We start from the raw sequence: 27867 nt of genomic DNA on the forward strand, positions 1-27867 counted from the left end.
AAAGCACTGTATTTTAGTAACTAAATATATTCTCTAGCTATTATTACCAATGTGCATTTGTACAACAGTAAACCTATACTAGAATTTAGAAGACGTGTCACTATTGTCTTATCATCTGAAGTCAAGATTACATTTCTTTGAGCTTTAAGAAAAAAATAAAATGTTTGCATTTACATTTAGAAATGTTTCCAATTCAAAGAAACAAGTAATTGTATATAATAAAACGTACACAGACCCCTCGGTGCATTATGAGTGGAGATGTTGATGTGTGGAAAGGTTACACTCATAAATATGTCACGCCAGACTGATCATTAATCCTCCTCTATCTGAAGTGAGTCTGATCCTTGACTAAATTGAGAACTCTGAGAAGTAGAGATGTCTCAGCACCTCAGAGTTGCTAATCCTCCATGCTCTCCGTCATATTACCATCCTACTGTCTCACTGTTTGAACCACCTATCTGATACACACATTATCTCTTTTTGACGCGCCTAAGTTGCCTCAAAGAGAAACTTCCTTTAGGACCACATATAAAAAGAGATGAGAGTATATCACATGTGGAATGATGTGGCCTTGCACATAAATATTTTTTGACAAGAATGCATAAATCACAAAATTTGCTTTTGTGATATTATTCAATGATAAATAAACATATTAACTGCCAATACACTAATACATCTGTGTTAAATGTACATTTCAAACATGTTAGGATTATAAATCAATTGGGGTATGTCAAGAGTCAAAGAGGCATTATGCTGGAATAACACCAGAATATATATTTTTTAAATCACAGCCATAATGGTCAATTCAATCACTAAGTGCATCATTGGAAACTGGATTAAGTGTTCCTAAATCGCAGATAAATCCACCACTTATATCAATATGTTTCAACTAGCCTGTTGTTTACCATCTGCTTACTTACATTACACTGACAAGAGTGTTTTAATCTAAACCCATATAGCAAACAAGTGGATTTTCAATAAAGCCCTTTAAAATCTGTAGAGAGAAATCCCATGATCCTCTGTGTTAGCTACACAAATATGCACAGCAATGAAAGGATTCGGTCTGAAACAGATTAATTGCATTGGTAAGTGCAACACTTCTCTCTGGTAGAGTAATGTGTGTATTAGTAATGTGCACTATTTATTTATATACAGCTCTATCAGACAAGCTTTTCAAAATCTGTGAGACAAGCATGTAATGATATACACTTTACTGGGTTCGCAGTCGACAACTAACAAAAAACAAAAAGTCTGCGCTTGTATGCATTGACTATACGGGGGGTAGGTTTTCAGGCCACCTTTGTGTTCTGTTTACTTCCTTACGGTTTACAAAGCACTTCATTTTAAATCCAAGAGATTAAGACAATTGTGATTAATATTCTGCGGTGGGGCCTGGAGTGATGCAAGAACAAAAGCAAGGGCTTCTTAGAATTGCCTTGAGCAGAACACCTAATGGAGGCCAATTAAAATAAGAGGATTCAATTTAGCCAAAGCAACAGGAACCCAAAGATAATGCATGTATCTGAAATTACATTAGACATTAGTCTCTTGCTTGCGTCTTGTTGCATTTTCGCAAATCACCTAGTGCTAAGGAGAAACCTTCGGTATTGGAGTCAACTATTTTAAAGACGTGTCCATAAAACACTGTATGTCTGATGAGAGCCTTTATGGTTGTGAGAAATTCTGATACATAATGGAACCCAAGCATAAAAAAGAAGCTGTTAAAATGACGTTAAGTGAAGCCTAAATAAAACACAAAAAAGGTTTTAGCTGTGTGTCGCAGAGACGGGTAGAGGAAAGACTGGCAGGTTGAATGGGGTGTATGTGGGTGAGCGCGTGTGAAATAGAGGATGTGCATGAGGGAGAGTGAGACAGCACATCACAGCATGGGCTCGATGTGGGAGCAATCCAGTTACTTAAACTGATCAAGATTTAATTAACACAACGCTCGGCAATTACTCTGTAATTAAAGTCATTTGTCCTCTTGTGGAGCTAAGAGTGCCACTGCTGCCATAGAGCTGTAAATTAGAGAGGGGACAGGAGGAGGTGAAGACGAGGAGCCGAATGCATGTGTTTTGTGTGTTAGCCGCAGTTTGAAGACTATAAATACACTGCAGTTGTGACTAGGTGCTTGCTTTGTCATTGACGGGAAGGACAGCAAAATGTATTCGTTTTTTAAATGTACCCGTGATTAAATAGGAAATATTTAAAGAGGGGGTGAAATGATACTTAACAATATTGTGTTAATACTACACATATGATAGTCTAAATACAATGAAAATACAAATGAAGAAAAAACTAACACTGACCTGCTTCTCTCTACAGGTAGTGGTCTGGCTTTTGTTGAAACTATTGTATTAGCACCTAATGTACTATTGCACTTTGTATGACATATCGCTTCCTGCTCACTGAAACCTTAATAAGTCGCTTTGGATAAAAGCGTCTGCTAAATGACTAAATGTAAATAGTCAGCACACATTTCAAATAAAAAGGCTAATAAATGGACAGCAAAATTGTATCATTTTTAAAGCTCATGAAAGAACAAAAATTGAATACACAACAGGCAAATGAGAAAAACGCTAGAGTTTGGCCCCTAATAATGTACAACGTGCACAATGAATTACAGTAGACTATACGGCGGCCCAAACGTAACTTCTGGAACTCCGCAAAGCATTATTATTTATTTAATATATTTTAATTAATTGTAAGCAATTATGCAATAAATGATTCATATAAATACACAATAGGCGTAAATTAAATATGAATTCAATTGTTATATACAAGCCACATCGATAACCAAACACAGACCGGAAGTTAACTTCGGGTCCGATAAGAAACCGTCTACAAAATAACAACATCGCTCATCTAAATGTAGTCTACGTTATAATTCTTGTGACCGATTTTGTGTGGGACGCGGGCCCTGCTTAGTTAAATCAGCTTGTTTGACAGATAAAAACATTGTTATTGTGTGTATGTTTCACATTTGTCGTCAAGTACAGGCCCGCCATCAAAGGGCTTTTCATTAAAATAGCGGTACACCAGACTTTTGAGCCTTCGGGTGTTCGTAAACAATTTAGGATGACAACAGACGACAAACTAAGCGGGCTCGTGCTGCGCTTTCACACCGAGGCAAAGATTACGCGTAAAAAAGACATTAAAGAGACGTTTCAAAGCCGCCGTACGCTCGGAGAGGTGAGGACACTGAATGCGGACCTCTCGCTACCGCACCAAAATCTTCCGACAGTAGCCATGAGCTCAACTCACTTACAGGCCGTGGATAATTAATGGGACATTTTCAGCGGCAAACAGTGACTAATTGCGCTAGACGGAAATAGCGAGGAATTAATAACATGCATCCAACACTTGCCGCGATCCCCTACCGCTTCAATTTGCCGGGAGATTAAAAACGACTGCCAAGTTTACTTAATCAGGAGCGCGAGGGAAACAAACGTGCGTCTTCGTGCGCGTGCGTGTGCGTGCGTAACTTGCTTTATTATCTCTTATTTACAGGCTTTGATCTGCATATCATCTCGCGCTGGGGAAAGAGGTAAATATCAACGCCGCCGAAACGAAGGTGTCCTATTGATAACTTGGCGTCCGGCCACCTGTGGCATATATCGACAACGGGGAGAAATAGCGCACGGACCTGTTCACCCTGGATGAGTAATAATAGTGTTTACCAGTCAGCACTTTCCTTGGAAAAACTCCCTTGATCTAAGTCTTAAATAAACATGAAGAGTTTGGTTTCAAAAAGAGATGATTTTTTTTATTGTGCAGTCCAATAAATATGTATCAGACTGCAGTTGGCATGTTTTTATTTGAGCCGTAATAACTCTCACAATACAGCTCACTATCACTATAAAAACATAATACGAAACGTTATCTCGTTTTGGAACCAAACTCTTCATACTCTCTCTCTCTCTCAGTGTCTATTAGGCCTGCATGAAAATATGCATTGATAATAGGCCTACCAGCGTCCATACTAAGCTACGCTTACAAAGGCCTATACATTCAAATAGATACCTTTTATATAATGATGCATTATTGTATTTCTTGTAATTGCACTGTAATACATCGGGATCACCAAGCAAGTGTTTTCTACTTGGGAAAAATGGGGGTGCAAAAACGTAACAATTTTCTAGTATCTTGGAATTGATGATGCGAGTCAACATTTATTATTATTCGTGACGCCGACTTTAATCCAGTTTGACAGGTTTTCTGGGCTGACAGGCATCCTCGTAGTAATATACTGAAATATGAAATATTTTCATCCACGTCCATTTCGGGCCCATAGGCGCATCAGAAATGATCATGAACTTTATAATAACGTTAAAATGATAAAGCTAATTCAAGTTGTAAATGTAAATGATGAAGCAAAGTGTACAAGTATGTGAAATTATAGCAAGGTGGCCTTTTCAGTCATGCAATATTACATCATGCAATAACAAAATAACGTTCCTCGGGAACCACAAAAGACAAGCCCTTATCACAAATGCAGACATTATGTCATTTTTAATAAACCCTCTTAAAGGAGGGCAAGCCAAGCAAGAGATTTTCCAATGAGCTTTCTGTCACCTTTACTGCGATGACTGTCATTTGGAAAGGCAGCTTTGAGGGGACATCTCTCCAGCATCTACAGGAGGAGGAAATGTTCATTAGCAGTCATGGCATCCCACTGATCTTCCTTTTCAAAGCAGCTAAATGACACGCTCAACATCTAAATCCTTTCACGTGCCCTTATTTGCAGTGAGAGCGCTTGAAAGGGACGAATATGTCACCACTGTTTAATGGATAATGCGGGCGCCATTACTCGAAGTCCTTTCACAAATGTTTACAGAGTTTAATGTGAGAAACGTAGCTGCACACGATCGATCGTGTGGACGTCAAAAGCAATGATTTCGATGTGCGTTTGGCAAGTTAAACAATCTTAAACTTGTGGTACCTCAATATTCAATATTTTACTATGCTACTTCCAACGTAAACCGCTTTACGTAAACGTCAAGCAAACGTTAAATCTACCTATCAGTAAAATAACAAACGTTGCTATGAAACAAACGCACTCTTAATTTATATTGTTAGTACTTTAATAAATAACATGAATCGTATGTCTGCAGTAATGTTAATGAACTCAGAGCAAATACAGTAGATGTGACAACAGCTCCCTCTTGCGGTTGTGAATAACTATTACACGCAGAGGCTTCAAAAAAGAATGAACGAGTGGAGGTAGCACCTCAGTTCTTCTCTGCCATTCTTTGTTTTCAAAAACAAAACACCATTGTTACATTATAATGTGTGATATGGCTTTTTTGTTTGTTCTTTTGTTTGAGAAATAAATATTTTGTAACTTCGTGTACTTGCAAATGGGGGTGGAGTGATGATGTAATGTAAGAACCATTGACTGCGCACACAACACCAGACGATGTCAATTAAAGCATTTATTTGGATCGGCTTTTGGTCACATTTTTTATTGAAAGGTTGTAAATGCGTTTGGGAATGTTGACAAGGCTGGAAGCAAATATCAGGATGTAGAGGATTTTCATCTTTTACAGCGTTATGTAAATGTTTGGGCACCCCTTAGGGTATCACTGCATCGGTTTGTCACTTGCGAGCTTGTGACGCCACAACTTCATTTTAACTTTCATTTGTGTGTTATACCATATGGAAACAGTCTCAGTAGTGAAATCATTTTTATTGGTCCAACAGAAACATTTTTATGTGCATTTAAACACAAATGTGCATAAATTTGGGCACCCCGAATTCCATTAATATTTAGTAGAGCCTCCTTTTGCTGCAATAATATCCTGTTGACGCCTCCTATAGCGACAGACAAGTCCCTGAAGTCTGGCAGGTGGTATTTTGGCCCATTCCTCCATACAAAACGCCTCCAGCTCAGTCAGGTTTCTTAGCTTCCGTGAGTAGACAGCCTGCTTCAAATCAATCCATACATTTTCAATGATGCTAAGGTCTGGGATGGCCATTCCAGAACACTGTACTTGTGCTTCTGCATGAATTCCTTGGTGGATTTTGAACAGTGCTTAGGATCATTGTCCTGTTGAAAAATCAAACCCTGGCGTAGCTTCAAGAATCTGCTGATACTGAGAGGAATTCATGTGGCCCTCAACTTAAACAAGGTTTCCAGTACCTGTGCTAGCCATGCAGCCCCATAACATGATGGACCCTCCACCAAATTTCACGGTAGGCAATAAGTTCTTCTCATGGAATTCAGTGTGTTTTTGTCGCCATGCATACCTCCTCTTGTTCTGACCAAATAACTCTATCTTGGTCTCATCTGACACAGTATTTTTTCCCAAAATTATTCTGGCTTGACCAGATGTGCTTTTACATACCTCATACGAATCTTCTTGTGACGAACACTCAGGGAAGGCTTTTTGCACATCACCCTTTCAATGAGCTTTTCCTGGTGCAAAGTACGCTGGATTGTGCAGCCAGATGTTCTTGTAGTTCGGTCTGTGGCTTGTCTGTGACCATTCTAACCATCCTTCACCTGTGCCTTTCCTGTATTTCTTTCAGCCTACCACATCTTTCCTTCACAAGGACTGTTTTTGTGGCCTTCCATTTCTGACTGGGGAGACGGACAGTCCAAACCTTCCAGATAATTTCTTGTACCCTTCTCCTAATTCATAATAGTGAATGATCTTACTTTTTAGGTCAGTGGAGAGTTGTTTAGAGGTTGTTGCCACACTGTGAACCGAGGACAAGCACAGCCAGCAATTACCTGTTAAATAACCTTTCATGACTGTTTCCACCTGTCTTTGTAATTGAAGGTCTCCCTGCAGGTCTTGAAATGAATGCGATTAAAAGGGTGCCCAAACTTTTGCACATCCCATTTTGTACATTTTATTTTATTATAACAAAACAATGTAATGCAACTCGAAGAATTTCGGTCTGGAAAACACTTAAATGTCTACATCTCTGTAGGAAAACAAATCAGGTTGCTGTTATCTTATCTTATAAAGGTAGAGCCAATTATCATGAAATCTCAGAGGGCTGCCCAAACCTTTGCATACCACTGTATCCATGAAACTGCCTTCAAACACAATGCACTTTTCATACAAACATTAAGTTTAGGTCTCAAATATAAGTATGTTTTCATTTATATTTCTTTAAGGTTGCTTGCAGTTTTCACAGGGAGATTCCAAAATGAGCAACAGACCATTTGAATATTTTTTATATACATTTTATTCATTGTGCATTGACCCTATGGTACAGATGGGGCAAGGTGTGTTTCAAAGACCCAAAACCGTACAGTCTCTTCAAGACAAACCAAAGGAATGTTACACTGGTAAGAATGAAGATTACCACACCAATGGCCAGAGCTACATTCTCTTTGCATCACACTTTATACATGTAGAAACAGACTTCATTTTGCATGTGAACTGTTAATTCATTTAATACATAATACCTGAATGAATTAAAAAGCCACTGTACAGTTTCAGTGAGTCGGTCACATAGAGCTCTTATATACTATTCTCTTGCCGCAGAAAAAATCCTTGAGAAACATTGAGTAAAGATCAACTGGGTATCAGACAAGATTAAAGAGGTTTCTGAAATCCAGTTTGATTTTAGATTAAAGTTTAGTGTCCTCCTTTTGCCTAATTACATTTACGTTTACACACTTGCGGGAAATGAATGGAATTTTACATTACGATAAGATCCTTTTTCGTATATTTAAGTTAGCACTCCATAAGAAAATGAAAGCAACACCGTTAACAGACAGAAGCATCTTCGGAAATCTGCATTTTAAATTTTGGTCTGATTTCATGATTTCAGTAAAACAAAGCTCCTCTTTTAGGAACACAGCGTTAAATAAATGTAATGCGATCTGGGAAAAACAAACACATGATGAAATTTGACATTCCATGTTTTAATACCATATGAAAGATTGGTTCAAGCCCTTTACAAATCAGTTGTTTTTTCGTACCTTGTATATGTAACAAAACTTATGACTATCTGAAGTCAGCTGAGCGCTATCATTTTAAGGAACGGAAATTGGAGAAAAAGAGGCTCGAAGATGAAAATAAAAGTCTCTTTACTGCGGTTAAAAGACTTGCTCTGTTAACAAATTAATAACAGAAACATTTCCAAGTGTTGAAATCTCTAAAAATACTCTATAAAACCGTCTTGAATAAAACGAAAGAAATGAAAATGGTGCAGGGATTGAGTAGGCAGTCCTGTCCAGAAAAGTTTGTTGTCATGCTGGTTGGAAGTCTCTTAACATCGTGGTAGCGATCAAGAAGTAAACTGATACATTAGTATGTTTATCATAAATCTGTGAAAGGCGTAGGACCAAAACATTTTTGTCAGTCAACGTATTTTGCATCCCAGCACGCACTGTTCACGCAGACACCATAAGTCATTAGCGCGGCCACACGCTGTGCAGTGTGCGGACACAGCAGGTAAATCGCTGGAACCAAACATTCCCTTCCTGTGGGTTTCCCGCTCGGTCCGTTCCTGATTGTTTTCAACAGGAGAAGGTTGTGAAAATTGGCCCAACCCAAACGGAAGTGTTAACGGGTATGATTATAATCGGTGATGGTTTTCCACGCTGGGAGCAACTACGGGAGTCAAGGGTTTAAAAGATGATGCCTTGGTAACTTCTGGACAGGTAGGTACATGTAATGAATCGATTTTGATAGGTTGTGAATATGTTGCTTATGTAGTTTGTTGACCTTTTATGGATAACATCGTTACCCAGCGTCAAACGGGAACTATGCTGGATCTTATACGGTTTTAAAGCTGTTGTTTACATTAATTATAACAGTAGAAAACGTATGTTTATACAAAAAAATTTTATATTCCTGAAAATTATTTGATGGGTTTTCCCAGACCGCATCCCAAATGTATATGACAAAGCATTTACACCTTAACAACTGCATGTGTTGCCAAATTAATTATTATACCTTAAAAATTGACAAAAAGACAAGACAACACAAGTTCCGTGTACAAAGTCAGCCTAAGGTGAAGTGTTACATTGTTTCTTTAACACTTGACATTGGATCAAACAGTAGCAGTGAGAATGATGGTTGTGGTGGTGGAGACCTCACATTAAATTTAAGAACCAAGCAAAGCCTAAAGGAGGCTCAAGTGCGAATCAAGAAAATGTTACTGACAGTTTACAGCGTTAAAGGAATGGTTTACCCTAAAATGAACAGTCGTGCCAAACCTGTCAGACTTGCCGAACACAAAAAGGATGGTTTCCATACAACAGATGTAAATGAGAATCCTAATCTAATCTTCAACCAATCGTTTTGGGGTGAGTTATCCCTTTAAGCATCCAGATGCAGTTGGTGTTGATACATTCAATACAGACACCTCACAACGCAGTAAAGTACACAATTGAATAAATATATTAGTATCTGTTTAAAACTGTACAAGGGCCATTGTGTACTAAAATACTTTTAGTGAGTAATAAAAGCAAAAAAGCTCTTTATAAAATCGGAAGTCTTTTAAAACATAAAGCATCAATATGCCTAAAACAGCTGCTTGACATCATAATCTCTGTATAAACCTTAGGAAAATAGTGGAATAAAAGGTTCTTATAAAAACACTACAATTGACCAATGACAACTTAGTGATAGTTCATTCAGTCAAAAATTCAAATTCTTTATTTATTCGCCCTAATATCATTCCAAACCATACGTATTTCTTCTGCAGAACACGAAAATATATTTTGAAGAACACTAGCCCCCATTGACTTCCATTGCATAGACAGAAAACCACAGAGACATTTCTCAAAATATCTTCTTTTGTGTTCCATTCAGTCATTTCTGTTCCACAGAAGAAAAAGCCATGAACAGGATTTGAATGACTTGGGGTGAATCATTTACAGAATTTTTATTTTTGGGTGAACGATTTCTTTAAGGGACTGTCAATTATAATCCTAAACAACCAGGTGTATCTCAGATCTTCTGAAATCTCATACCACTGCACAAACACATTTGATTTAAATCCTAATCATTTTCTGCATTTAGAACAGAGCCCAAAATCTCGACACCACCATAAACGAAAATTCTCGAAAACTTAGCTAGCAAATGTATAGTAAGAAAATATATTTGGGTCAAGCTTTTAAGTAGTAGTAGTAGTAAATAACACAGTCTATTCTTCCAGTTGCACTCTTCATAGCCTATTCCAACAGTATTTGGCAACATCACTTGTTCATCTCGTTAGAAAGATATTAATAAAAAAATAAAAGCTTCGACTCTAAACTTTGAGACATCAATAATTCACCAAGGACACATTCGGAGAAAGACAAATACTTATAGGGATCAGTGAGGACAGAAGACTATGCTAAAAACGACAAATCATTTATCCACTTCAACAGTTCATAATCCATGTAAAAAAGAAAGCTTCCACCGTGGGAGATCAACCATAACTGCATACTACAGGAGTCTAATGGCGTCATAAAATCCCAACAGGAGCACAAATTTAATCTTTGGAAACAACCATTGAAGAATATCAGTTGCCAAATCATTGCTCCAACCGTTAGGCCTTTATAAATCCATAACAAAGTTCCAACACATTAGTTACAACTTAAAGCAACGCTGTTCGTTCCAAACTGACCGTCCAACACAGTTTAGCCCAACCTCTATTACCTGGTTTTAGTGTGATTCAAGTTCTTTGGAAAGGAAGTGAGGGAGTTTTGAAAGCAGGGCGGCACAAAAACATCCACAGGTCACCAGAAGCACCTCGGGTCTAAAGCAGCATCCTGTTTGAAAAGCGATCGGAAAATCTCCTGAGCGGTGTGGTGATGCTGGTGGGATCTGACATCTTTGTGGGCCGTTGGATAAAATAACTAATTGACACCTTTCCATCACCAAGGCAACTTAGATGACTGTACGTGACGACATGCGAGCATACACATTACAAGGGCAGCTTCACAGCTTGCGGTATGAATCCGTTTTTATTCAGTCCTTCCTTCGGCAAACTGGGTTTCACTTTAAATGACGCAATAATCCAGCATCCGTCCGTTCAAGGTTAACGTCTCCAACACTCTCAGTCTACGGGGCACTGAAAGATAAGCTTAGACCACTTCTGAGTCAGATTTAGTTGGGAAGCACAGAAGGGACAAGCTGCATGGAAAGCGTGGGTTCCGTGCGGTAAAGGAATCTCCGCCCAATAGCGGGCCGATTTTTCGGAGCAAACGTGGCCACATGGTACAAAGGCATGCGTTGGTGCGCCAGTATCCACGTAAAAGGCCGGTTCGCATCCGAGCCAGAGCGGCACGTACGGGCCCACGGTTCTGCACATGGGACACTCTCTCTGAGCATTGGAGTCTCGTTCGGAACGGTGGCCCCAGTCGTGATAACCGTGAACGTGGCCACAGGCCAGGTACACCCAAGGCTGTTTGTCTTCTTGGGAGGGGACATTAGACAGGGCACGACTGCAGCGTTGCATGCTTGGAAAGGCCAGGGTGTTGAGGCCGACGGGGCACTGAGGTCGGGCTGCGTTCAGCTCCTGCCTCAAGGCCTCCAGGTGCTTCTGGGTGGGGGTGTGGAAAAGGCCTTCAGCCGTGCGCCAGAGCAGCGTCGCTCCGCAAAGGTCAACCAGAGATCCATCCTGCAGTACGTTACTCTCGCTCTCCACCTTTTCAACACACAGTGCGAACATATGAGCACAATGTATTCAGTAAAGGTGTACAGTTTTATTCAAATCTAAACCTAAAACACGAGCAATTATTATAATTAATAGATTATAGTAATACAGAACATTTTTATTATCAATATAACAAGAAAAACATTCAATGTATATCTAAAGACCATGCTTTAAAATGTAACTTTATATTGAATGTAAAATAATGAATAAACGTGCTCTCAACTAAAAATGTATGCAGATGTAGTACTGCAATTCATACACTCCTGAAAGTTCAGCAACACTTGTGTGCAGAACCACATTCTACCTCCAGGAGGAGCTACAGGTCCATAAACCAGGACTTTTACAATTGTTCAGCAGATGGCTCCCTTCCTCGTGCCATACATTGCTACCCAAAATAAGCACAAACTATGGATCATAAAGAGTTCTTTAATTGTTGACGGTTTCAGTTATCACCATGTAGGACTGAATCAGTACTGCTAGTTCAACTGAACTAAACTAGTTTATATTATTCATTTCAGCTTAAATCACAAATGAAGCACGAAAAGTTACTGAAGGGAATCTCATTGTGAGCAGGTGCTGTGGAAGCAACTGACCAGTTTGCCTCTGATCTGAGCAGAACGGGTCTCTCGCAGCGTGTAAACATCTCCGCACACCGATATCTCCCTCCACACGCCAGGCTTGGACTCTTCTGTGAACCCACCCCGCGGGTGCATGACTAGCACACCGTTGGTCGTCAGCCCATCCATATGACCATCTGGATTCTTCCATTTGGCTGCTTTCTCCTACGGAGACACTTAATTACTACAGATAAACAAAAACGTGTTCGTGGCACTCTCTTTTTTAGTTACACATGGGCGACTACTTCCACCAAGACGGACACACCTATATTTACAGTTTAGATCGGTAGCACTGGATCAGCAGAAGTGGATACTTGTGAATAAATCACTCATGTATGTGCTGTCTGCGCATGTCTTAATAAAGCTTCTTCTAGTGCTAATAGGTATATGCGTGTAACAGATGACTCCATATCAAGAACGGGCCAGAAAACACTTACTCCGAGAAATATATTCTTGGAGGAATCGAAGCCTGCGGCGTAGATCCGTGCCGTGTAGGGTGGGTTACGTTCACACACCACCCGGCAAGCGAACCGGGAGATGGTGCTTTGCGTGATGGGCGTGTCCTCACCATCCCCGCCCCCTGATATGGTGTCTGTCACCACAAAGTCGATCGGGCCCTCCGTCGAACGGCCAATCTAGAACACACAAGAAATGCATTCCAAAAGCTTACCATCTAGTGTATGAACTCAAGTGAAGGCTAAATCTGCCTATAAGAAAGAAAAATGTACACTTTAAAGGGATCGTTTGCACAAAATGAAAGTTCTGTCACTTATTCACCCTTATGTCGAGACATTTAGAGAAAAGTGTTTTGTCTCCATACAATGGAAGTCAATGGGGGCCAATGCGGTTTAGTTACCAACATTCTTTCAAAATATCTTTTGTGTTCTGCAAAAGAAAAGTTATTCACAGGTTTGGAATTTTCATCTTTGGTTGAACTCTCTCACTGAATCCAATGAAGGTTTTTAAAGCGAAAGGGTGCATTGGAATTTTTAAAGCACAACTAACAATTTTCAGCATGAAAACTAAACTGAAAATGAAGATGAGAAAACTCCAAGAACCAAACATCTGACCTCATGTGACTATCCAAACATTCTCTACGTGTTGTGAAAGTTTATGCCGTAGACTGGATTTGATAGATTTTCCCTTTTGCATATGTGCTACATTGTTTTGAGCACCGACCCTACACTATTTCCAGCAGTAAACAGGACATGGGCTGAAACTAGCCACACACATGCTTGGACTTGTATGAAGAGCTTATTTAGGTTTTGAAACTTCCCAAGAGTAGCAAGGTGCTAATTTCACAAAATCCTGTTTATAAATACACAGTGAAATAAAGGCGCAACCATCTTCACTTTATTTCCTTTTATAGCACCAGTTTCGGTTTTGTCCCTGTGGGTTGCTGCTGGTTCCCGTTTTTGCTTTCTGACTGTTTGCTGCAATTTATGTTGCGCTTTTCCCAGACGCGCACGCAGACCAGCAGCCCCCACACTCAAGTATGTGCCTGCAACAGCAACTTCTCAAGGGGAAGATATACCGTATCCAATCACAGATTTGTATTAGCTGAGGTGTAGATCAGACCTTAGGGTGTGGAGCACGTCAGAAAGAAAGATTTGCCTTTGTCGGGCAAAGGAACAGTAGAACAGAAATGAGCTTCTTTGCAGAACGGTACCTGGAACATGTCAGTGTCGTTGTCATGGCTGTACTCCACCACCACCGTCTGGTTTCTGGACAGAGTGTAGGAGATGCTGTGCTGGCCCTTGCAGTTCACCGCCTGTCAAGGAACACCATAAACATCTTTAAAGACGCATCGTACCTTTTGGGGTTAAAACTAAAAACACAATAGGCTTATAACAATAACTGAAATATTTATTTATAATCTGAGCAGTCAAAGATAATGAGAAAATTTGTCTTGAGGTAAGTGGACCACATTCATACAAGTAGAGAGGCAAGTTACGCATTGCATATTTAAGTCGACAAACAATTTCCCATCAGATCACTTCGGCAAGTAATAGAATGTTTATTCTCAACGAGCCACATGACAAGTTACCCGTGTCTGTAGCATAAACATGCCAGATTAGGCTCAGAGGTATAATACTCGCAGAATTGATACAGTGTGAAAAAGCTACTGAGGTTGCCAAATATGGACTTTCTGGATCCCGGGTAACTTCCGGGTCCAAATAACCTGTCTCTTTGTGAATTTATCAAGTCTATCCACAAACTCCATTACTCTTTGTTGCAAACGGTGATCTGTGTGAAACACACCCCAAACATTCAACATCAAACATTCATTACTCAGACAGCTGTCATACGATGCTTGTTATAAATAAATCATGCAGGATTCAATTCAAGGGTGTAATATCCAAGGCAAATGTCACATGACTAATAAATTAATAAAAAAGGTTTGGAGGTCCATTCTTTTTCAATTCAGCTCATAACAGTCCCAACATTGTTCGTATTACAATTCAGATCGTCCTCACATGACTAGTTTGCACCGAACCGGATTGTGTGTAAACAATTCTGATGGCCTAAGATAAACTGTCAGGAGTTCATTTTCCATTGTGCTCATTTTTCTCACCTAACGCACTCGTTCGCTTCTCTAAATCTGCGATTTCCAAATCACGTGTGCTCAAGAGGGAGTGGAAACTGGGTCATGGTTACTACACTAGTGTGCAACATTGGAAAAAACAACAGCCGAGACAGGAAGGTGGTTTGTGTACGCCAACCAAATGCATTACAAAGTTGAAAGCTCAGCATTTACTTCCATGCCAGGCACAAGCTAATAAAGTTGAAACAGATTTTTAACACTCGCTCTTTCTCTCAACAGGTAGTGGTCTGGCTTTTGTTGAAACTAGTAACTTTGCATTAGCACCTATTGTGCTATTGCTCTTGTTTGACATATTATTGCTCCCAGAATTCTTTGGAAGTCGCTTAATAAGTCGGATAAGTGTCTGCTAAATGACTACATGTCATTTTGAGTGAGCATCAAACAGTGTACACTACAGGGCTCCAGACTAACTTTTTAGTTAATGTCCAGCAAATGTTTGAACCACCAAATGTTAATATCTGTTTTGTAACCATAGTAAAAACCGTTGGTAAAAACTTTATTGATGATGGGGAATTCCGTGAAAAGTCAACCTTACCATGAAAAGATAAAGACTTGTGACCTAGTTGGTGCACATGACCACGCTTAGTGATTTAAATTTGGGACATTACAGTTGGTGGTGTGTTTATGACCATACTGTAGGGGAACAAAGGCGCTTGAAACTGAAGCATTATTAGCTCTCGCTGCCAGATCACAACAGGGGTCTATCCACCCCACCCGTTTTACAGTGGGCCACAAAAGCTACAAAAAGGCCCCAAACAAAAGACCTAGTATTGATGCACCCAACAGCCAACAAGGGTGAACGAAGCATTTCCATCTGTGACATGTCTAAGTTCTCTCACGGTCTTTGTTGTAAACATATGATGAAAAGAAATGCTGTGCCCACCAACATCAAACCCGACTCTTACCTCCGAGAGTTAAACAGCCCACGATGTTGCTGACAAGTTGACAACAACTCCAAACTCCAAAAAGAACTCCAAGACATCCATGAACAATCGCACATTGTTCTACGAATACTTTAGTGACATTTGGTGACCTATTATCTGAAAAGAATTCGCCTGCACACCGCAAATAATCGCTTGGCCTGTTCTTTGTTCAACTTTAACATTACAATGATGCAGCTGCACTTGTGTCAGTTGAAACGGCTCTTTTTGTCCCATTTAACCCTTTAGGTCGAATCCCTGAGTCCCATCACCTCAGAGCGCTCTGACCCCATAGAACAGAGCGATTCACATATGACTGTGCACGGAGCTATTTTCAGCTCTGACGAGACACTGCGGATGGATAATAAGCAGCCAACGGAAACAAAACCTCCAAAAATACAGCATGCCAGAACATTTCATGGTGAGATGAAAACATTCCTAGAGTTTGTGGGACTATAATTACAGAGCTTTGCGTAAAACACATTTCACAAAAGTTCTGCCATTTAAAACAGCAAAAAAAGATAAAGAACTACAGCTTGAGTCAGCCTCCAAGATGGATGCAGGTCAAGGAGTTAAGAAGGATAATAAGAGTGGAAGTGAGGTGGCACACTGCCACAGCTATTCTCAGCCTGTGACCTGATGTAGCTTCAGGGTCAACTTTGTTGACCGTGGCCCAAACAAGCACAAAATAACAACTTTTCACACACAAGGAACATTCTAGGAAACTTATTAGGGTCTGTCACACAGAACAGCTTTCTATTCCACTGCACTATTTTTCAACGGTTGTCAGTCTAGCAAATACAGGTAAACACATGCTAGACTGACACATATTTAACACACCGTCTCAAGTTAAACATGTTTTGCTATGCACAGCTTATCAACGTCAGTTCTATAACCGTGGAGAAAACAGAAGACCCACGGTGGAGCAACCATTGTCGCACCTCATTCTGGGATTAACTTCGATTGCAAAGCAGCAAGGCAGATATTCTTAAAGATCAAAGGATTTGATTCACCAGGTATAAGAATTTGATTTCTCAAAATGCTGTCCAAGGTAGGCAGCTCAGTAAGTTTTGGAACAAAGCTAGCTTTACATGCTGTGATAAAGCGGCTCTCGTTGAGAAAGATTTGCTCAGACAATGCCGGCTGTTGGCAGTTTGCCCTGGCTGACGAGAATGACACCAAAAAGCCAGAGTCATCACAGAGGGGCTATCCATCACAACACAGAAAGATCAAACATGAGCAAAAAACTTTAGAGAACATGATCGGTCTCACTAGAATGGAACATTGGATTTGTGAATGCTACAAGATGGGACGTGGTATTGGTCTGTCGCATTCAACACACTATAGAAACGTACAACTCTTATGTCCCGTCAGAGGGTATACAAGTCCCCTTTGATCCAGCTCCATAAATTTCATTATAGCATCTGTAAATGGTCCACCATCAGGTTGGTTCATTTATTGGTAGTGGCTGTTCTGAGTGGCAGTTAAAATTTGACAAGTCAGCCCCACCTATCATGTTCAGAATGACCCTGTAAATTCCTTTAATAGTTTCTTTTTTTACGTGTTCATGAGTCTACGTGTAAAACCGAACGCACAGCCTTGCAAGTGTAGTGGTTTGGACTCATACGCGTTGCAATACCTCTCCAGGCCTACAGGGGTCAAGTTTACTTCTACTACCTTAAATCGATGCTCCCACAACACGGTTTCCACCTGGCGGTTAAACTAATTACTTAGAAATGGAATGCGCATGCACGACATACAGTCCGCGCATACTATTCTGATCACACGCAATGTACGATGTCCACCGTGTACGTGTAAAAAGGGAACTATACTTCAACCTTAAGCTGGCAGAGCTTTGAGCAGAGGCGGAGCTAGAGGTTGCCAGCGAGGTAACCAACTACAAGTAAAAATCAACTACCCGCTTTTTACTAAGACAAAAGATTTTCAAACACAGTTCCCTAAATGTCCGATTCTATGTGCCACAGCTTCTGACCAAACCTGATCTGCAATAAACAGGACAAAGCAAACTTTGATTAGTCGAGAATAAAATTACAGATGAAACTTTGGGTTCAATACCCTACAAAATGAAAATGACCGCTTTAAGACAGATAATGGTCTAAACAACCTCAAAAAAAGTGGTATACGTTTCGGAGAAACTTTGGTAACTTGATGGTCAAATCCAGCATTTCTTCTGATGTGTGATTACCTTGCTGGCTTGTGGTGTGTTGAGGATGTGTACAGTGCTGGGTTTGACACCATTGGCTTTGGCTCTCTTGTAAAGAGCAAACCGGCTTTTCCTCCGCCCTCTGTCTCCATTGGGTAGTGTACCATTGTACCTGTTAAAGACAAATACCATAACATTAGACAATACGGTATGACAGAAGTTTCTTTAAGGATGTTTGCATATCAATTAATTTGTTCATAAGACTTTTACGTCATCATAGACATCACCACATGACACTGTATCTGCTTTTTATTACTTTGTGACATCATGTACCAAGCCTACTTTACATTAGTTAAAGATTGTTTAACCTTCAAACTTTTCTGATATATTTTTTAGACAACAAACAAATTATACTATAGATGCTCTTCCCGAGCAACACAGAACAATTTTATTAATAGCCATAATAAAGTCTAACAGGTCTCAAGACAGAAAGCATTCAGACAGCAGTCTGATTCAAACAATATGCTTTTGTTCCTATAATTTACATATTTATAAATACTGTATCTACATCAACAATGTTTTGCCAATAGCAGCAAGTGAATGATCAAGACAGAAAGATACTGTAGTGTATTATAACTGAGAAGCTAAAGAAGTTTTACCAGAGGAAATTATTTATCGGATATAATATATCGGACAAAATTGTATTATTGGCCAATACCGATAACCTTAGAAATGACCCTTTATCGGCTAATACCGATCAATTAAAAAAGATTTAAGATCCACTGCCTTGGTTGTTCATCATTCATGATCTCAAGAACTGTTTGTCTGGATTTCTCCTTGAATACTTTAAGACTTCAATTAGTTTTTAATTTCGCATTTCTAGCAAACCGTTAGCTTTTGCCCTGCATAGCATACAGAATATACAATGATGAGTTGGTTTTGAACAAAAACACTGCTTATATTGCACAGTGTATACACGACATGATTATTCAGGACTTTCTCCGAGCAACTAGTCAAAAATGTATGCTGACAGTCTGTGATATATGGCTCTTGTTTGACATGTTCTTGATAAGAAAAACAAGCATATAGGCCTTAAGTTCCTTAGCCTTATTTATTATCAACATTATAAACAATAAACAGGCTCGATACCTCCATGCCGACTTTACGAAGAATCCGAATAGCATTTTGAATTTTTCGAATAGTTAGTGCGGATCAAATATTCGAAAATTCATGCACGTCCCTAGTTTCATTTCAGTCACTTTTTTTATACTCGTTTCATGTCTGACAACAGAACCGATAATATGTGAAAATAACATGGAGTTAGGACTGAGGCGGTGACGCAATATCCTGTGTGGTGATATTGTGTGGCTCTAAGGTGCGCGGTATGCGATATTACCGCCTTCATTCTTATTTTGGTTGAAAATATCCATAAAGTATGTTGTTGGGTGTTACATACCTTTTACATAAAGGCCGCACAATAAAGTGAATGAGTTTGTAACAGAGCCAAATGGTTATGCAGGCTTCGTAACATTGGGCTATTGTTATGTAGCATATACTGTTGTTTTTAAATGAAAAGACGTTTTAAAACCAATTCAATAATTCTTTGTATTTACTGGTGAATGCAGACCAACACAGAGCAATGAGGTGCAATAAAAACGCACGGCTACACGCCTTTTTTCCTTTACGAAAGAAAAGACTCCAGGCCAACCAGATTATGTTACATATAATACAAGTATTAGTTATCAAAAGAAAATATATAAAAGAAAATTGTGTACGCTTGAAACAAGGAAATTTGCTCAGCCTCAACAAATTGAACAGTGGAAGAAAGTAAAATAAAAATGAACCATTATTTGTGCAAATGCATCACTGTAAACACCAGCTCCGAGATTCTGTCCACACTGCTGCGACAGGGAAACGTGACAATATTAAATTAATATTACAACATTTTTTTATTTCGCGTGTCATCTCTCGTGTGGATTCGTGTGCCACCATTTCATTACAAGTTTATAATTAAGCTATAGGCTATACAAAAACAAGCTCCATTATCCTGTGTATGCCATGCGAGTTTGTTATAAGTACAGAACAATAGCTACGTAAACATTTGAGTGAGTACATATTACATTTATGCATTTGGCAGAAGCTTTTCTCCAAATCGACTTTGCATTATACTATACATTTGTTTCAAAGTATGTGCAATCCACTGAGCTACAGGAAAGCTTTTTGAGTAAAGCGAAAAATCCGTCTCTCTCACTTCCTCACCGTGCAGGTGCTGCAGATCCGTGTTTTAAAGTCGCCAAGCGATCGAGTTTATTTAAATGTTAAATGTTTTGTATTGGCATTTCGGTGTCGATCTTTTTGATTCAAATCATTTGAAATTTTTAAACTGCATTTAGAAGCAGAAGATGCCGTTGTGTTAAAATACAATATAATGTGATCAGACATTAGAAGCGAACGGATTTCAAGTGCCAAAACTAGACCAATCGCAAACACTACATGATGTCACAACAAATATGCTAATTAACATGTGCCGTCACACGCGTGCGTCATTGTCTCTTAAAATCCGGTGGGAAACACTGCCGTATTTAAAGGCACGCCGTCAATCATCTAAACACTCCACCACAATATGATCATTTTTTGACGTTCGGAATGAAACCTTCCTACATTTTATTTCTTATAAATCATTGATCACCCTTCGTGTTTGTCTGTGGGTTTTGCAAAAAAGTATTCAAATAGAAAATGAAAATTTGTGTTTTGTTTTTCCTGTAAAGTTGCGGTTTAAAAGATACAAGCTTTGCAAAGATTTTCCGACCTTATCAAAACATTTATATCAGGATGATGCTCAATTAATTGTGGGAAGCATAAATCGTTATCACGGTTAAAATATGATTAATCGTGCAGCCCTACTGTCAATAGATCTTTGCATTAGTTCTGCCCGGTTAATCATATCACGATGTCAGTCTTTATGTTCTACTTGTTTAATTTACCTGTACTGTTGAGCATATATCATCTTTTAAGTGAATTTAATTCCGTAATGCAAAGATGTTACTGTTATTTTATTTGAAAAACTTTGTGCAATTCTAGTTCTTGTTGTAGTTTGAACTATATATCTCAGTTGAGAAATACAAATTTCAGCATTTTCAGTTATCTGTGTGCATTTTCCTTGATATCAACCAAGTTGACTCATTATACCCAGTTTATCGTAATTGCAATTTTTCCCTAAATAATTGCAATGTGACATTTTCCTCAAATCGTGCAGCCCTACTTTGCATGCAAACTTGAATTGAACACTTCTAAGCAGCTCTAAATGTTATCCTGGTATGGGACGCCAGGTTTTAGGTCCCGCGAGTTGTAATATAGAACTCATGTGAACAAGGACTCAGAATAAAATGCTGATCTAGAATCAGCTCCCTACTGTGTGAATGTCAACACTTCAGAGCTCCACCATCCTGTACTCTTGATACTTATCACTGGAGGGAAAACTCCAAAACAACAAGCAAAAGCCCTGATCATTTAACAATTTCATGTATTTGCATGCAGAATTGCAAAATGGTGTCTCACATTTCACACACCAATGTGGATTAAAGTGTGTTTAGAGCAAAACCATACAACAAAATTTGGTTAAAAAACAAGAAATTAAAAAAACTAAATCTATTTCACCACCAACTAAAAGGAATTGCCCTATAAAATAGCTTCCCAAGGTTGATTCTTTCCGGATCAAAGTTTAAAAGACAGTTATTGTTTGGCCATTTAAGTGAGCTGGGAGACATTTTCGAGTCGGCAAGACCCATCTCCCCACAGATATCAGTCACTAAAGAATGACACCGTCACAAAGGTGCATTTGAGGCTCGTAGTGTGCCACAAAGCCTCATGAAACATCTCAGTCAGTCTAATGAGAACAATAAACAGAGAGAGGATGACTAGTCACAGAACGGCCTGTGCCCAGATCAATAATACCCTCTTTCAGCACCCGTCTCTCGTATGTGTATGCCAGGGGGCAATGCCAGGCAACCCTGGTGAACAAGGGCAGTAAAGGGACGGTACGGTGTTGTCCCAGGATTTTAAAAACGAATATAAAGCAGAACAACTAAAGCCTTTAATAGATATAAAGTTATTTGGCTAAGAATGATTGTTAATACGGTCTCAGATTCTTTAAATACCAAACAATCCAAGATTAGGAAAAAATGCACATAACCTTCTTATAAAATATAAAACACTTTACAAACAGAAACGTGACCTTAAGTTAAATATACTTTGATAGAATGGGAACTTAAAATGGAATTTCTGCCATCATTTGCTCTCCCTCATGTCATTTCATACTCGTATATAAATGACTTTGTTTTGATGAACCCGGCAAAAGTTTATGGAAGAACGTTGGCCATTTTCAATTCTGTGACATCGCTGACTGCCATAGTAGGAAAATTAAATGGTGGTCAAAGGTGCCCCAGAACCGCTTGTGTTCCTAAATTCTTCCAAATATCCCACTTTGTGTTCAACAGAACGAAAAATACACAGTATTTGTTCCTACTATGGTAGTGGATGATGTCAGTCACAGAACTGAAAACTGCTAACGTTCTTACAAATATCCTTCTTTGTGCTAAACAGAAAAAAGAAATGTATGTGTGAAACAACCGGAGTAAATGATGACAGACTTTTTATTTTTTAGTGAACCATCCCTTTAATGGTAAAACATAGGCAGGTCCAGCGTAATATTATAAACAATTCAAATCAACATAATGAGTCTATTCTTAACCAAAAGTTCCAAATAATATCGTGAATTTGCTGTGAAATATATGTTTTCAGTACCTGGACAGCCAGACACATTTTGGGATGTCAAGCGCACGCAGCACAGTACACGGGGTCTCTATTAATAAGCCAATGAGCGGAATAGGGTGTGTTGTTGTATCATGTGCACTCCGAGCCCGGATCATTGAACATTTTTTATTTAAAGCCCACCAGAGCGAGAAGGGGCCATTGAAAAAGAGGCACAACTTCCTTGCTCGGTCACAGAAAAGGAGGGGCCCCTCCAAATTCCTCCACCGCCCTTCATCTCGTTGACTTCCCGTGGGGAGCAGGAAATAAAAGCGGAGAGGAACGAGCATTACGGAGGACAAAATATGTACGTGTTCTGGTTTGAGACAATCAAGTATTACTTGCTGTAACCGATTTTAATGACACATTAATGACCGACTCGCGCGTGGAAATGACACGGAGCACTGGCTTGAGCGCACGTGTTTCATTCGTGCAGTAACGTGATCGCGTGAATTTTAGAGCTGGGAGGTCTCGCGCACGGCACGCCAATATCAAGTGTGTAAACAAAGTATTTCCGTACTCCAGAAAAACGCATCGATCGACTAAACAACGACTTACAAACATGGCGGGGCGTTTTCAATCAACTACATTACGAAAGTATTCATGGTCGCGTCAAAACACGCAACTCGGAAGCAGCGAACTTAATAAGAAAACGGCCGTTAATGTTACACAGACATGAGAGAAAATATCCGTGCGTTAAGACTCACCCCAGAACGACCAACTCTCCGTACTTCACAGGCTCTTTGGTGGGCGCACAGTGCTCCTCCGGACCCTGTGAAAACATGAGGCTTTTCGAACAACACAGCGCCCCGTACGCAAAACTACACGATCATGAATCCAGTCACAAGAAGGGCAAACACTTCAAAGGACGCTCCAAACTGCCATTTTACACACGAATCCGCTCCCGCGTTGGACTTTTCTGGTACGAATCAGCGACCTCGTAAATCCGACACACGTTTAACGATGAAAGGCTTCACTCGCGTAGACATTTCGTTTAAAACAGGAGCGTTTAACTTGGTGGTTCCATACGCCGTAAGAAAAACAGCACTAGTAGGGGGTGGACCGTACCATTCACTTATACCGACTTTACACAGGGGAAGTCAGGAATGAACTCTCGATCGAACAAACAGACGGGTTTGCCAGCTTCATCGCGGGCTTGTGTCTACATGCGTTTGCTCGACGATTGCGTTACGCCCGTTTAACGTGTCATGAAAGGTGTGATGCCGTGAAATGTAAACGAGCCATCTCAACGCCAAGCTCCCCCTCCGACGGCACAGTCCAACGAAACGGCGGTCCGAGGCGGCACCTTCAATTATGTAAACAAAGAGAGAAACTTACAAATATTTAAAGCGATAACGACCTCACGGTTCAAGAAAGTTCACTTTACTTACTTGAAAATACATACGTACAGTTTAAATGTTTTTTTTTTTGGTTAATATTTTAGATTATTTCCATTAAAATAATTACGTTATGTACTATATTTATTTTAGTTGTGTCGAATAGTCAATTCATGGGAATTGATATCTTACAGATTAAAAGTCTGTTTATTGACATTTTCACTAATAAGTCGACACGTTTTTTTCTTCTTCATAGGTTTTGACCCTTTCAGACAAATACTTAAATTGCAGTATTTCTCCTATTCAAATATAATTTATTGGCCCAAACAGAAAAATATGATTTCGATGTTTTTCTATGATATCATTTTAGTTATGCTGGATGGAATTTTTCTTAATGATATTTTTATTTATGTAACTGTAAATCTATGAGCCAACTATGTAAACTAGGCCTGGGAACATAAACTGTTGACCTGCTCTGCTGTAAACCATTACGGTGTTTAAAGCTGTCACTCAATGACAGACATCATGCTGTTCTTACAGCTCCGTTCACACAAAGGAGCCATTTGCCAGGAACATGTTCGATTCAGCTCTGTCCAGACTGTTTGATGGATTGGTAAATTGGATTTAAATAATTGTAAACAGATGTATTGTAGACAACACTTTAAAGACAGTATAGAAATGTTTGTTTTGGAATATTAGTACAAATCCCATTCTACACTGGCCAAATCTTAACTCATCTTTTCAAGTTTCTTTTTATAGAAAGGTTGGTTCTGGTCCTTGATTCTGATTGGTCGAGCCACGTTCTTCTCGGAGCTTATTGCTTTATTTTGCATGGTTAAGCATTTTAGTTGTGCTGACCCCCAAAAGTTGAGATAACTTTTATCATTTTGTCAAGAGATTGGACGAATCAACTAGATTCACAGGAACGATTTTTTACAGTATACTAAATGACAAACTTTGCTAAACTAGAGTGCATGTATTTAGTTTAAAGCATGTTCTCAATTCACTTTCTGTGGTTGAGTAAAAACTAGAATAGACATTTTCTCACTGAAAACAGGTGGTGGGGCTTCGCACTAGTGTGTTGTTGTTCTTTTTACAAACCTGCCAGTTCCACTCCACTTGGATGTTCTTTGACGGCTGTTCAGTCATTCACACGTTCCTGCTGAATGTGTTACCTCCACACTTGTCCAACCTCACAATTAACCCGTAGACACCTTTTTTTGTATTATTAAGTGCTCGAAATATACCCACTGTGCTTTTTCTGTTTTGTGGACTTTTAGTTTGTACGAGTTCCTGTTTCCTGTCCTGTGTTGTAGTCCTTTGTAGTTCTTTTGTTATCTTATGTATTTAAACCCCAGTGTTTCCTTTGTCTAGTTAATGTTTGATCGCGGTCCTGTTATTTATGGATTACTTGAATTTATTAATATCTGTTTCTAAACAATGTTGAAGAATGTTGATGACCGAACAGCCGTTGACTTCTATTGTATGGACACAAAACCAGTGGAAGTGAATGGCGGCCATCGCTGTCCGGTCAACAACATTTTTCAAAATATCTTCTTTTGTGATCTGCGAAAGAAACTCGTACAGGTTTGACATGAGAAGAGGGTGAGTAAATGATGACAGAATTTTCATTTTTGGGTGAACTATCACTTACATTTATTTTGTGTAAATGCTGAAGACTAATATATGAGATATTAATACACTACACAGAGACAACTGAATCCTTCAGAAAATACTTGTTTATTACATCATAATTGTTCTAGAATTAATCCCTAAAATGCAAATCTATTTTAAACCCTTAATAACAGTGGGTGTGTACATAAATGTACGGTTGCCACATTAACATAATTCATGTTAATAGATAAAATAATACGAATACGATTCTGAATTGCTGAGCTTTGTTTTAGATCTGTTATTCATTATGTGTATACAGTAGCAAGATATTTATAAATTGCTGTTACTTCACTCTAAAAAGCAGATCTTCTACATAAATCCAACCATACTGTACGTCATACACCGTGGCTGGACAAAGGATCATAGGCTTGGTTACTCATACCATCTTGATGGATAGCAGATGCAAAGAGCTGCTGTTCCTGAAAGCCACGTGTCTGGTTTAGATCTTTGTACTCTGAGAATATTACTACACGTACAGAAAGAAATGAATGGCATGACGCATGAACACAGCGGGCAGAAAGAATGGTTGGGCAACTCCTACTTTAGATCCTGACTGAATCATGAATATAATTTGTCGTTTGGGATACATAAATTAAGGTTGATTTGTATAACACAACATTTTTACATTTTCTTTAAAAATGGGAGGTTTTTCCCCATGCAAAACTTGATGCTAGGTAAGGTGCTTTCAGAAAATGGCCTCAGGAAATCTAAGGGTGCTGTGAATGCCCCCTTTTGGAAATGTTGTTGCATTGCAGCCATACTTATTTGCTACTTCTTACAGTATAGGAATTGAGTCTTTCATACATTGCAAAGAGTGAATTGACAAACATTATTTGGATTTGGAAAGTACGCTGTATTGGTATATCAATATATATCTACTGTACCATCATCTTTACCCAGGACATAAACATAATTCTTGCACTGATTTTAGTACAAAAAATGTACTATTTAGATCAAATGTAGATCTGGTTGCGTATGCCGTGTACAGTATATAGACGTGATGGTTTTTTTTCAGGAGATTTTTCTTTGATATGAAAATACAAATAAATAAAAATGTCAAAACAATTAGATTGCTGTTTTAATTGATGGACTGGAGAGTGATAGAAAAACAGACAAAAAGAGAACTAAAAGTATCTTTTCCATGAAGTTGTTTGAGAAAATGTGAATTCCCATCAAAGCATGCTGATATACAAATTGTGGCTTCGCTGACTTTCAACTTTTGGTTTCTAAAGTTTTTGGTCACTGTAATTTCCCTCCATTTCTCTAATGTCATAGTTTAATGACATTATTGTTCATATACCCAGTTGTAAAGTGTAAAAAGGTGAGTACAAAGAAACATGTTCATCCATGTACAATATATCAATTTGTATAACTACATTGCATGTTGAAATACAGTCCACAGTTTTGACACCCTGTATGACCCTGTATGTGTCCATATTGATACTGGCAGGAACAATGGCAAGTCTGGTATCAGCTGACTGCAGTATGATACAAGAGGAAATGGCTGGAATGTGCCGAGACATTAGCGGTCTGCTAAGAGTCACAAAAAAGTCATTGTCATCACTTTAATATTTGCTTTATCTGCATCACGGTCTGAATTTTTGTAGCTATTTGGAGTTCTTGAAACACAAAGATAAGTGAAACTGTGTGACTTTCAAAATGTGTAAGCAAAACCACATACTGTAGATGCGATCCCTTGAAAGAGACAGTTTATTCATTTCATTATTATTATTATTTTAACATGGAAATGTGTCATGTTGCTGCTGGTCACTATTCTCTTTCATTTGATGGAAAACCTTGATTCAGGTTGCCTTTTCAAACAGTTAAAGCGACAGTTCAGCCAAAAACAAGAACTCTGTCTTCATTTACACTCGACACACACTCGACCTGTTCCAAATCTGCAGACATTTCTTTGTTGTGATGAACACAGAGAAAGATATTTGGATAACTTAACAGGCCGCCATTGACTTGTCAAAAGTGTTCCAGAACTGCTTTCATATTCTTCAAAATATCTACTTTTCTGTGCTCATTGGAATAAAGAAATGATACAGATTTGGAACCACCTGATGACAAATGCTGACAAAATTCTGATCTTTGTTCATTAATGTTTTGATTTTGTAGTTAACCG

General features: G+C 39.0%; 1 protein-coding gene across 1 annotated transcript; it reads right to left on the minus strand.

Moving 5' to 3' along the window:
* Positions 1 to 6920: 6920 nt before the first annotated feature.
* peli2 (pellino E3 ubiquitin protein ligase family member 2) lies at positions 6921 to 26767 on the minus strand. Its single transcript, XM_079459217.1, has 6 exons — positions 23436 to 26767; positions 17962 to 18091; positions 13900 to 14001; positions 12668 to 12865; positions 12207 to 12395; positions 6921 to 11604 (listed from the first exon to the last, which is right to left on the minus strand). Exons 1-6 carry the CDS (start codon positions 23510 to 23512, stop codon positions 11014 to 11016), a joined length of 1287 nt encoding a protein of 428 aa, XP_079315343.1. The 5' UTR covers positions 23513 to 26767; the 3' UTR covers positions 6921 to 11013.
* Between the last annotated feature and the right edge of the window lie 1100 nt (positions 26768 to 27867).

Source organism: Barbatula barbatula (assembly GCF_947034865.1).
Source record: "Barbatula barbatula genome assembly, chromosome: 6".
In the NCBI taxonomy this organism is placed as follows: Eukaryota; Metazoa; Chordata; class Actinopteri; order Cypriniformes; family Nemacheilidae; genus Barbatula; species Barbatula barbatula.